At 52.7% G+C, this 11,624-nt stretch overlaps 1 protein-coding gene across 2 annotated transcripts in view; it reads left to right on the forward strand.

Moving 5' to 3' along the window:
* Positions 1 to 11,558, forward strand: part of ADGRF3 (adhesion G protein-coupled receptor F3) — a 43,584-nt gene extending 32,026 nt beyond the window's left edge. The window contains exons 1-13 of one of the 2 annotated variants that reach the window (XM_011950266.1): positions 932 to 1,068; positions 2,477 to 2,543; positions 2,984 to 3,127; positions 3,592 to 3,765; positions 4,275 to 4,520; positions 5,395 to 5,604; positions 6,117 to 6,260; positions 6,447 to 6,643; positions 6,898 to 7,077; positions 7,951 to 9,333; positions 9,786 to 9,827; positions 9,918 to 9,980; positions 10,440 to 10,499. In XM_011950266.1, coding sequence (XP_011805656.1) covers positions 985 to 1,068; positions 2,477 to 2,543; positions 2,984 to 3,127; positions 3,592 to 3,765; positions 4,275 to 4,520; positions 5,395 to 5,604; positions 6,117 to 6,260; positions 6,447 to 6,643; positions 6,898 to 7,077; positions 7,951 to 9,333; positions 9,786 to 9,827; positions 9,918 to 9,980; positions 10,440 to 10,499 — 2,994 coding nt within the window. In that variant the 5' untranslated portion in view covers positions 932 to 984. Of the gene's footprint in view, positions 1 to 931; positions 1,069 to 2,476; positions 2,544 to 2,983; positions 3,128 to 3,591; positions 3,766 to 4,274; positions 4,521 to 5,394; positions 5,605 to 6,116; positions 6,261 to 6,446; positions 6,644 to 6,897; positions 7,078 to 7,950; positions 9,334 to 9,785; positions 9,828 to 9,917; positions 9,981 to 10,439; positions 10,500 to 10,882 lie in introns of those variants that run through there. The other variant, XM_011950273.1, reaches the window with a different exon arrangement.
* Positions 11,559 to 11,624: the final 66 nt, after the last annotated feature.

Raw genomic sequence — 11,624 nt, forward strand, 5'->3', positions numbered from 1 at the left:
AGGAAGAAAGAAAGAAAAAGAAAGAACGAAAGAAAGAAAGAAAGAAAGAAAGAAAGAAAGAAAGAAAGAAAGAAAGAAAGAAAGAAAAGAAGAAAGAAAGAAAGAAAAAGAAAAGAAAAAGAAAGGGAGGGAAAGAAAGAAGGGAGAGAGAGAGAGAGAGATGGATGGAGGGAGGGAGGGAGAGAGAGAAAAGAAAGAAGGGAGGGAAGGAAGGAAGGAAGGAAGGGAGGTAGGGAGGGAGAGAGGGAGGGAGGGACAGACGGACTGGTCACGGACCTGTCCGACTGTGATCAGAGCCAGTCCTCTCTGCCACCACTCCCTCACTGCGCCTGCCCTCTTCTCTCCGGGTCCTGGGTTTCCACCTCATTCCCGGCTCCCATCTCCTCCCCCTCCCTCCTCCTCCTGTCCATCTACTCACCCCCTGCTCTGATCACAGTCGGACCAGTCCTTCCCTGCCTGCCCCATCCCCCTATCTTCTAGCTTTGGCAGATGGCCCAAGGGACAGACAAGGAAGGGAGGGAAGGAGGATTCTAGTCTATCTGGAAGTTATTTTAGGGTAAAAATCAGCTCTCATATTTTTATCTTTTCTTTATTTTTCATTTCTAACCTTGACTCTTTGATCAATGATCCAGCTTTTGAGGAGTTCAGAACAATCCAGATTTCCCAGGTCCTTGGGAACATGACTGAACCTGGCTTATTGACATGTTGCTGGTTGTGACTTCAAAACCCTAAGACTCTGAGCTTTAAGTCCAGAGCCCAAGAGGAGCCTCGGCACCATTCTCACTGGGGGCATGTGGGCTCCAGGTGGCCCCCACAGTGACCTGGATTCCCATTTGACTCAGAGTCACAGGCTGTAGTGCTTCCTCTGTAAATTCAGCCCTGGCTCTCTCCCCTCTTCCCTCCCATCCCATCTGCATACTGCCCTGCCAGCTCTTCCTTGCAGAAATTTGCATCATGGGCTTGTAGGGACTGCTTCACTGAGCCATGGTCTGTTCGGCTGCCCCGCTGCTGCTCCTGGCCACAACTCTTCCCCTGCTAGGGTCACCAGTTGCCCAGGCATCCCAACCTGTAGGTGAAACCGGGGTAAGACCCAGGGAAGGTCTGCAGAGGCGACAATGGGGACCTCTGGTTGGGAGAGACTAGGCGTGGAATGAAAGGATAGGTAGTGGGGAAAGGGCTGAGGGGAGAGGAAGTAATGTATAAGTAAAGAGGATGCTTTGTTATGAGATCTCTGAGAACTCAATTTTATTTTCCTGGGTGTGGGGGATAGCTCTTGTTTCTTTATTTGAGTCCCTGTAAACTCCTATGATACCTGCTGTACTTTGGATAAAGGCTCGTCCGGTCAAGCTGGCTATTTAAAAATAAAAAGAAAAACTTTGCAGATTTGGGAACTATCGGCTTAGAGGATGGGAGAGAATCTGAGGAAAGACATCAGAGTCTAGAGGGTGCTTTTCCATAAGTGTTCTCCTCACGGACAGCTATGCCTATGCCTATGTCTACATCTATATACCACTAAGCCTAAATCTATCTGTATTGCTAAATCTAAATCTGTCTTTATGTAAATATATATCTGTATCTGTATCTAAATCTATCTATGTCTATACCTTTTTTAAGACATGCTCTCACCATGTTGCTAAGGCTGGACTTGAACTCCTGGGCTCAAGTGATCCTCCCACCTCAGCCTCCCAAGTAGCTGGGACTGAAGGCACGTGCCATTGTGACCAGCTTATACTCATGTCTTATCCATATTCGTATCTGTATCAAAATCTGGTTTTGGATAGATATCCACACGCACACGCAGGTGCATATAGACAGGGCTCAGGTCTGTGACACTGTGAGCCCCTGCATATTTCCTGGAGGAAGGACTGCCTGGTTCTCTCTCCTTGGCCCAGCTCCTTCCTCACCTCCCTACCAGACAGACCCTTCCCTGCCTGCCCCATCCCCCTATCCTCTAGCTTTGGCCGATGGCCCAAGGGACAGACAATGTGGGTCCAGACCTCCACCGTCACCCTGACAGAGGTGGAGTTGGTGAGGAAATAATGTACAGGAACCAAAGACAAAGGAAAGAGGCTGCCTTCTGCTCACCCTGCTGTCAAATCCTACAGAAGGAATAAACTCCCCAAGCGCCTGGGCCCCAGCCAACTCTGTCCAGCTCCACTGCTGGAGCTCCAGACCCAGCCATTTCAATTAGCCTAGAGGCCCAGGGACAGGTAAATGCAGGAAGGAATTAAACAAAGCATGTTGACTTCCCAGGGTGTTCCTGGTTCCTGGTCTTGGGTGGGATAGCAGGGTTCCTGGGGTTGCATCCCTGGCACCCACTAAGAGAAGCCTGCTTTCCCTTCCTGATGTGTACCCTTGATTCCTGGCAAAAAGAAGAGCTGGTTGAGACTGAGTTGTGCTGACTGAGACTAGTCAGGCTGGCCCCTGGGGTGCCTTTGGAAGGGACTTGAGGTCTCTCCTCTGTGTTCTATTCCAGGGACAGAGTCAGGCTGGAGGGGAATCTGGATCTGGGCAGCTCCTGGACCAAGAGAATGGAGCAGGGGGTGAGTGGATGGACAGGAGGAGGAGGGAGGGGGAGGAGATGGGAGCCGGGAATGAGGTGAAAACCTAGGACCCGGAAAGGGGAGGGCAGGCGCAGCGAGGGAGTGGTGGCGGAGAGAGAGGACTGGCTCTGATCACAGTCGGACAGGTCGTTGACCAGTTCTCTAGCAGTGAGGCCTGGAGATGAACTCATTTGTCTTTGGAGCCTCATCCATAAAATAGGTGTTGCTGGACGGATGACTTGAAGCCATGTATCTGAAGGCACTGTGCCTAGGGGAGGACTTGTTCCCTTCCTGAGCCCTGTCTATATGCACCTGGATAGGCTGTGGGAGGGGGTCGGCTCTGCATTCCTGGGACTGGCCAGCTAGATGAGAGACTCCAGAGGGGACCGGCTTGTGGCCTCACTGCCTGTCCTCTCCAGCTGTCCCCTCTGCTCCTGTAGAATCAGCGCTGGTCTCCGTCTATGTACATCTGGACTTTTCAGATAAGACCTGGCCCCATGAAGTCTCCAGGACCCTGACTCTCCCTGCTACCTCAGCTTTCTCTTCCCCAAGGCCTCTTCTCACTGGTCTCAGACTCACAACAGGTACCACTTGCATGGGAAGGGGGCTGAGAGTGAATGAACAGGGGCTCGCGGGCCTCCTGCAGCCAGCTTGCCTGAGATGCTGTGAGCCCCTCTATATTTCCTGGAGGAAGGGCTGCCTGGTTCTCTCTCTTGGCCCAACTCCTTCCTCACCTCCCTACCGGACAGACCCTTCCCTGCCTGCCCCATCCCCCTATCTTCTAACTTTGACTGATAGCCCAAGGGACAGACAATGTGGGCACAGACCTCCACCTTCACCTGTTCCCTGGCCCCTGAGGCATCTGCTGCTTCGAGCCCTGACTGAGGAGGCAGTCCTGATGCATGTGCCTGACTGAGGCACCTGTAGCTTGGAGATTGGTCCAGATACCCAGCCCTAAAGCCTCTCAGGCATCAGGCAGGTGTTCACCCTGCCCACCTAGCTTCCTCAGACAGCCTGCCCACCCCCTCTTCCCTTCTCTCTGTCACAGAATGTAATGTCAGCCACGAGGAGAATTTCTATTGTGCTTGCCTCTCTGGCTACCAGTGGAACACCAGCATCTGCCTCCATTACCCTCCTTGTCAAAGCCCCCACAACCACCAGCCTTGTGGCTGCCTTGTCTTCAGCCATCCTGAACCCGGGTACTGCCAGTTGCTGCCACCTGGTGAGGAAGGTTGGGAACTTGGAAACCAATGACCTTAAGTGAAATGAATGCTCTCAGTGTTTTTTTCCTCTCTGAACCTGTAGTTTGGCCAGCTGGTCCAAGCACACCTGCCTCTCTGGGTGGGAGAAAAAGCCAGCCATCACAGCAGATCACAGGCCCTGAGCTTGGAACCTGAGTAGGGAGACTAATGAGGGGGGCCCCAGAGACATAAGGACAAGGAGAGAACGTGCTGGAGTGACCCTGCTTTTTACCCTAGGAGGCAGGAAGCAGTTCCAGCAGCCCCAAGATACCTGGAGGAGGGAGAGGCATAGACCAAAAAGGTTCTCTCTTTGGTTTCCGATAACAGATAGGGTCTTCCAGGCTGGACTGCAGCAGCCACATTCAGATGCCCATCCAGGGACAAAAAGAAAAATTTAAAAAGCTAGGGAGGGAGTGTGGAGGAATGGGCTCCAGAGTCAGTGGGGAGCGATTGCTCAGCTGCATCTGAGGGCCATGAGTCCCTCCTCCAGGGTCCCCTGTCACCTGCCTCCCTGCAGTCCCCGGGACCCTCAGCCTGAACTCCCAGCTGCAGATGCCTGGTGACACACTGAGCCTGACTCTCCTGCTGAGCCAGGAGGCCACCGACCTGAGCTGGTTCCTGAGGCACCCAGGGAGCCCCAGCCCCATCCTCCTGCAGCCAGGGACACAGGTGTCTGTGACTTCCAGCCACGGCCAGGCTGCCCTCAGTGTCTCCAACATGTCCCATCACTGGGCAGGTAGCCAACCTGTCCTCTCCTTGCCTCCATTCTCTTTCCTCTTACTTCCCTTCTTCCTCCTCTTCCTTCGCTGCTTTCCTTCACCTCTTCTTCCCACGCCTCCTTCCCTTCTCCTTCCTTCTTTTCTTTCCACTTCTTTCTCACCCTTTTCATCTTTCCACTTACCCATTCTGGGGAAACAAAGGCTAAGAGGTCCCTTGGTGTGAAAAATTGCAATGTGGAAAATTCTAAAAATGGCCAGCTGTTTTCACTGTGGCCTGGGACTTCTGAGACCTTTTTCAGGGTTTACAAAGTCACAACTATTGTCCTAATATGCTAAGATGTCATTTGCCCCTTTCACTCTCATCCCTCAGGTGTAGACAGTGGCCCTTTCCAGAGGTTACAGGGCCATCATAAGATTGAATGCAAAAGCAGATGGGAGAACCCAGACATGGGCGAGATTTGCAAACATGTAAAACAAAGTCACTTGTCTAATTATGTTTTGGAAAATGTAGTTACTTTTCATAAAAATGTTTCTGTTAACAAAAATACTACAATGTGGAGAATGTAGTCTCAATGTCTGCTGAGAACAGATCCATGTTTTTCAAGATGCTAAAATGGCAGGGGTGGTGCAGGAAGGGCATCTGCTCTAGGGAGAGCATGAAATTCATTGGCATGGGCTGATAAAAAAGAGAGCTCTTCTACCTCCTAGAAATCCTTCTTGGGGACAGGGAATGCCCACCAAAGGGGCCATCCTGGGACCTTGCTTGCTAGGGTTAAGCACTGGGTGGCAGGCAGAGGACAGGAGCAAGGCTGTGGCTTGGAAAGTAGCAGAGATTCCGTGGTGCAGCAGGGCCCAGAGGAGCCACATAGCACAGCAGACACGTGTCTGCAGGTGAGTACATGAGCTGCTTTGAGGCCCAGGGCTTCAAGTGGAGCCTGCACGAGGTAGTGAGGGTGCCCTTGAAGGCGACAGATGTGGCTCAACTTCCAGACCAGCTGTCCATCTCCTGTGCCACCTCCCCTGGCTTCCAGCTGAGCTGCTGCATCCCCAGCACCAACCTGGCCCACACAGCGACCTGGAGCCCTGGAGAGGGCAGCAAAGGTATGAGAAGGGGCCAGCAGTCAGGGGTCGGAGGGACCAGGGGGCAGCTAGTCTCCTCCAGGCAACTGAGTCGTTAACTCATGAGAAACAGAGGCCACAGTTCAACCAGAGAGTGGGGTCCAAAGCCCACACTGTTTTCTACCCCATCAGAGCCTTGCCGCGTCTATTGCCATAATATAACTGCATGTGTAGAGGAAACTTTTGCAAAATGCTGTCATCTACACAATCTCATTTAACTCTCTGTGGAATTCGTTTGATGACAGTCCCCATTTTACAAATGTGGAAATGGTGGAAACTGAGTCCTAGAGCTTGTTAGAGACCCCACAGTCCCCTCCAGCAAAATCCAAGCTCTCTTCCTCTGCCCAAGTGGAGCCCACACATCATTTGGCTCTTCCCCACTGCTTCCTCTGTTTCCGAATTGCTAGAAAGACTGAAACAGTATGTCAGAGCCTGCTGGGTTCCAGGCCTGTCCCTGGCCCAATGACAGTTCCCTTCTTTCGTTTTGCCCTCAGCCTCCTCCTTCAATGAGTCAGGCTCTCAGTGCTTTGTGTTGGCTGTTCAGCGCTGCCCAATGACTGACACCATGTACACTTGTGACCTGCAGAGCCCTGGCCTGGCTCCACTCAGGATCCCCATCTCCATCACCATCATCCAGGGTACGTAGGGCTTGGGGTCTAGTGGGCCGGTCTTAGCTGCTTGCCTTGGGAGCATGGGCTCCCTTGCATAGCGTGTCCCTGCCCTGGGCAACAGGACCAGGCTTCGGGGCCTGCACAGGCTTCTGCCCAAGAAGAGGTTCGGGTGAGGCTGTGATTGCTGAGTACCCCTTGCTTGTCATTTTTCAGATGGGGACATCACCTGCCCTGAGGACACCTCGGTGCTTACCTGGAATGTCACCAAGGCTGGCCACATGGCACAGGCCCCATGTCCTGAGAGCAAGAGGGGCATAGTGAGGAGGTTTTGTGCAGCTGACGGAGTCTGGGGGCCTGTCCACAGCAGCTGCACAGATGCGAGGCTCCTGGCCTTGTTCATTAGAGCCAAGGTGAAGCTTCCACCCTGCTCCCCACATGCCCCCTCCACAGCCCGCCCCAGCCTCTCTAGGACCCAGCTTGCAGACCCTTTTCCCTGAGGCCCAACCCACAAGCTGTTCAGCTTCTCCGAACTGGAGCCCTAGCAGAGCCAGGAAGTAGGTGTGGGGGGGCTCAAGGGGGCCAGCAATCTCCATGGGGCTGGAATGCTCTTCCCAAACCATCATTCTACTACGTGTCCCACTTCCTGCTGTCTTGTCTGTCTCAGCTGCTGCAGGCAGGCCAGGGCAGTCCTGCTGAGGAGGTGCCACAGATCCTGGCACAGCTGCCCGGGCAGGCGGCAGAGGCAAGTTCACCCTCCGACTTACTGACCCTGCTGAGCACCATGAAATACCTGGCCAAGGTGGTGGCAAAGGCCAGAATACAGCTTGACCACAGCGCCCTGAAGGTGAGATCTCTGAGCCACAGTGGTTGCCAGCTGGGCAGTCAGGGGGTGAAGACTCCCCATCTGTGGGCACTTCTGTCCCTCTGACATCACCATGGGCTGTCGGGCAGCAGACCTTTCCAGAGTCTGGGGACCTGCTCCTGGTCCATTTCTCCTCTCAGACACCAGCCTCTGAGGCTGCAGAATGGAGAAGGCCTGGCGCTGGGAGCACATGGGGGCTGGAGGCAGGAAAGGGTGTGGAGACATGAGGCCCGAGGCGCGTGTGCGCAAGCAGGCGTGTGGCTACGACACAGACAGGAAGTTTCCGTGAAGATGCTAAAGTGTGCTTGGTTTTGCCGGGCTCACCTAAATCGGCTCTCAGTATGGGCATCCATTGGTGACCCATGAGCTGCAGCCAAAAGTGTTAACAAAGGGCAATGACATTACACACCGTTCATGCCTGGGAATGCATAGCATATGTGAATGCACAGACATATGTGTGGCCATCACCTCCAGGACACAGTGCCCTCTATCACTGCTGGTCACCATTCCTAGCTTTGCAGACCTGGAGGTGCCAAAGAATGGGAGAAGTCCCTTCTGAGAACCTGGGTGGCCCCAAGGGATGGAGGGGGAAGAAGGGTTTTCAGCAGAGGGGCTGGGTGCAGGTCAGGGGACATATCCTTAAAGATGCCCCAAGGTGGCCGGCCCAACAGCTCCCCGTTGTTCCCGTCTAGGAAGTCTCCCTTCACAGGCCTGTCTTCCTCTCCCTTTTCTCTCCAACCTTGGGTCACACCCTGGACTGGGAAGGGAAGGTGTGGGTCTTGTAGTTCTCACTGCCCCCAGCTCAGTCCTGTGGGCACCAGCAGACGGGGCTCATCTTTCTGTTGGGTGCTGCAGAATCTCCTGATTGCCACAGACAAGGTCCTAGATGTGGACACCAGGTCTCTGTGGACCCTGGCCCAAGCCCAGAAGCCCTGGGCAGGCTCGACTCTCCTGCTGGCTGTGGAGACCCTGGCATGCAGCCTGTGCCCACAGGACCACCCCTTCACCTTCAGCTTGCCCAATGTGCTGCTGCAGAGCCAGCTGTTTGGACCCACGTTTCCTGCTAACTACAGCATCTCCTTCCCTACTCGGCCCCCACTGCAGGCTCAGATTCCTGGGCACTCACTGGCCCCACTGGTCCATAATGGAACTGAAATAAGTATTACTAGCCTGGTGTTGCGAAAACTGGACCACCTTCTGCCTTCAAACTATGGACAAGGGCTGGGGGATTCCCTCTATGCCACTCCTGGCCTGGTCTTTGTCATTTCCATCATGGCAGGCGACCAGGCCTTCAGCCAGGGCGAGGTCATCATGGACTTTGGGAACACAGATGGTTCCCCTCATTGTGTCTTCTGGGATCACAGTCTCTTCCAGGGCATGGGGGGTTGGTCCAAAGAAGGGTGCCAGGCACAGGCAGCCAGTGCCAGCCCCACTGCTCGGTGCCTCTGCCAGCACCTCACTGCCTTCTCCGTCCTCATGTCCCCACACACTGTTCCGGAAGAACCCGCTCTGGCGCTGCTTACTCAAGTGGGCTTGGGAGCTTCCATACTGGCGCTGCTTGTGTGCCTGGGTGTGTACAGGCTGGTCTGGAGAGTTGTGGTGCGGAACAAGGTCTCCTATTTCCGCCACGCCGCCCTGCTCAACATGGTGCTCTGCTTGCTGGCCGCAGACACTTGCTTCCTAGGTGCCCCCTTCCTCCCTCCAGGGCCCCAAAGCCCGCTCTGCCTGGCTGCCACCTTCCTCTGTCATTTCCTCTACCTGGCCACCTTTTTCTGGATGCTGGCACAGGCCCTGGTGTTGGCCCACCAGCTGCTCTTTGTCTTTCACCAGCTGCCAAAGCACCGAGTTCTCCCCATGATGGTGCTCCTGGGCTACCTGTGCCCACTGGTGTTGGCGAGTGTCACCCTGGGGCTCTACCTACCTCAAGGGCAATACCTGAGGGAGGGGGAATGCTGGTTGGATGGGAAGGGAGGGGCGTTATTCACCTTTGTGGGGCCAGTGCTGGCTATTGTAGGCGTGAATGGGCTGGTACTAGCCATGGCCATGCTGAAGTTGCTGAGACCTTCACTGTCAGAGGGACCCCCAGCGGAGAAGCGCCAAGCTCTGCTGGGGGTGATCAAAGCCCTGCTCATTCTCACACCCATCTTTGGCCTCACCTGGGTGCTGGGCCTGGCCACTCTGTTAGAGGAAGTCTCCACAGTCCCTCATTACATCTTCACCATTCTCAACACCTTCCAGGTAGGTGATAGGGGGGTGGCTGTGCTTTTTGCCCTTTTAGATGGTCTAAGTCACTGCCGAGCTCTTCTCTAGGAGGTACCAAGGTGGAGCAGAAGAAACATAGGTTCAGGAATTTTGGAAGGCTTAGGTGTGGATCCCAGTTCCTCCACTGAGTAGCTGGATAACTTTGGACAAATTATATAACCTCTCTGAGCTTTGGTTTTCTTATCTGTAAAATAATAGCTGATTTTGTTGGAGAACTCAGGAAATTGTCAGTACCCAATCCTTTACTATCCCTTTTATAATGATAACAATAAGAAAAGCATCTGAAATAGATCCTATGCACCAAATGGTGGTAACAAAAATTGAGACGAGAAGCCTTTGCATGTGAATTACACAGGACAGAAGAAGCACGTTGATTCGGGTAGATCCCTTCCTCCTTGACCAGCTTATCCCCATGTCCCTCTTCTCAGGGTGTCTTCATCCTATTGTTTGGTTGCCTCATGGACAAGAAGGTGAGTCTGCCCACCTAACCCCCTGCCTCACTTGCAGCCCACAGGCCGGGGCTGTGGCTGGCATAAGTGGAGCATTTACCTCTCCCGCAGGTACAAGAAGCTTTGCGCAAACGCTTCTGCCGTGCCCAAGCCCCCAACTCCACCATCTCCCTGGTGAGTTGCTGGCTTCAGATCCTCAGCTCTCCCTCTGAGAGCATGTCAGAAGGCATTCCATGGCCTTCCTCCGAGGACATGGGCACAGCCAGAAGTTGAGAGAAGACGGGTTGTTTTTTAGAATGAGCAGGTTTCAGGTTCCAGCTCCCCACCAGTGAAATGAGCAGCCTGGTCAGAGCAGTCAGGATCAGGGTCCCGGGTTCCTGATTATCACCTGGACTCCTGCTGATTCTCTTGTCTCTGGTTTCTCCATCTAAAAATCTGCCTCCAGTTAGCATTTGAAGGAAAAGTGTGGGATCAGTACTCATGGGAGTTACTATAGTGGAGAGCAAAATTCCTAGGATTCCTGCAGCCCAGGCAGGAGTGCATGTGAGCAAGTAAAACAGATACAACCTCTTCAAGGGAGAGTTGACAATAATAATAATTGCCCTGCAACTGGGCCTTTCCACCCCTTCCTAGTCCACAAACGAAGGCTACATCTTGGAACACAGCAAAGGAGGAAGTGACACTGCCAGGTGAGAACTAGACTTTCTCAGGGGCAGTGTAAGCAGGGTGGATTGAGGATGGTGTGGCAAAGGGCCTCCTGGCAAAGTCCTGAAGAGAAGCCTCCTCTTTCAGGTTTTTCTAGGGTAGCCATTGCTAGATGGGTGGGAGACGGTGGAAATGTCAGAGAGCAGAAGGCATAGTACCTTCTCTTGCTTTCCAAGAAAGCAAGAAGTTTCACCACCACCAGTCCTTGACTCAGTTTCTCTGAAAATTCCTTTTCACATTATCACACTTTTTATTATCATGAGAGTCATGCCTTGAAGGGATTGCCATGGGTGGGCTTGGTATCCAGAGGGGAGGGCAGCCTGCAGAAGTTGGGCTCGGTATCCACTCACCACTCCCAAGCTCTTTCACAGGAAGACAGATGCTTCAGAGTGAACCACACATGGACCCATGTTCCTGCAAGGGAGTTGAGGCTGTGTGCTTGAACCCACCAGATGAGCCCTGGCCCAATGCTCTGAACTCTTCCTGCCTCCCGGAACTCAGCCCTTGAGACAGTCAGGCTTGTATTTCCCTTAGCACACTCATTTATCTTACAGCTCACATCCCTTCTCATTTCTAAAGTATCCAGCAACAATAGCAGGAAAAATTAGCTAAAGGCACCTAATGAATAAGACTGCCTTTGCTCCAGAAATAATCAACAGATATCAAAGTGCATAATAATTACAAGTAAACTTTCTCAACCAGTTTTTAACTACAACAATACATGTTGTGAATGAATATGTTTGATAAAAATGGTTTTAATTGACCTATTCAGCGATTTCTGATGATTTCTTTTGCAATAGTTATGAAGAAAGGACGACTTAATTGACAGGAACCTCTGATCTTCCAAACATTGGAGATGAAGGGCAGAACTTGGTTTGTCTCTTCTCAAGTTTAGGAAAAGATGAAGTTAATTGGTCCCTCTTTCTTTAACCTAACTTTAAAAAAAATAAAATAAAATGTAAGTTTCATAACCGTATCCATGTATAGAAAGAGGTATTGATTGATATGAGCACGTTGTAAGAATAGGTTATAAAAATTTAAAATTTAGGCCGGGCGCGGTGGCTCAAGCCTGTAATCCCAGCACTTTGGGAGGCCGAGACGGGCGGATCACGA

The sequence above is a fragment of the Colobus angolensis genome, unplaced genomic scaffold (assembly GCF_000951035.1).
Source record: "Colobus angolensis palliatus isolate OR3802 unplaced genomic scaffold, Cang.pa_1.0 Scaffold109, whole genome shotgun sequence".
Taxonomy (NCBI): Eukaryota; Metazoa; Chordata; class Mammalia; order Primates; family Cercopithecidae; genus Colobus; species Colobus angolensis.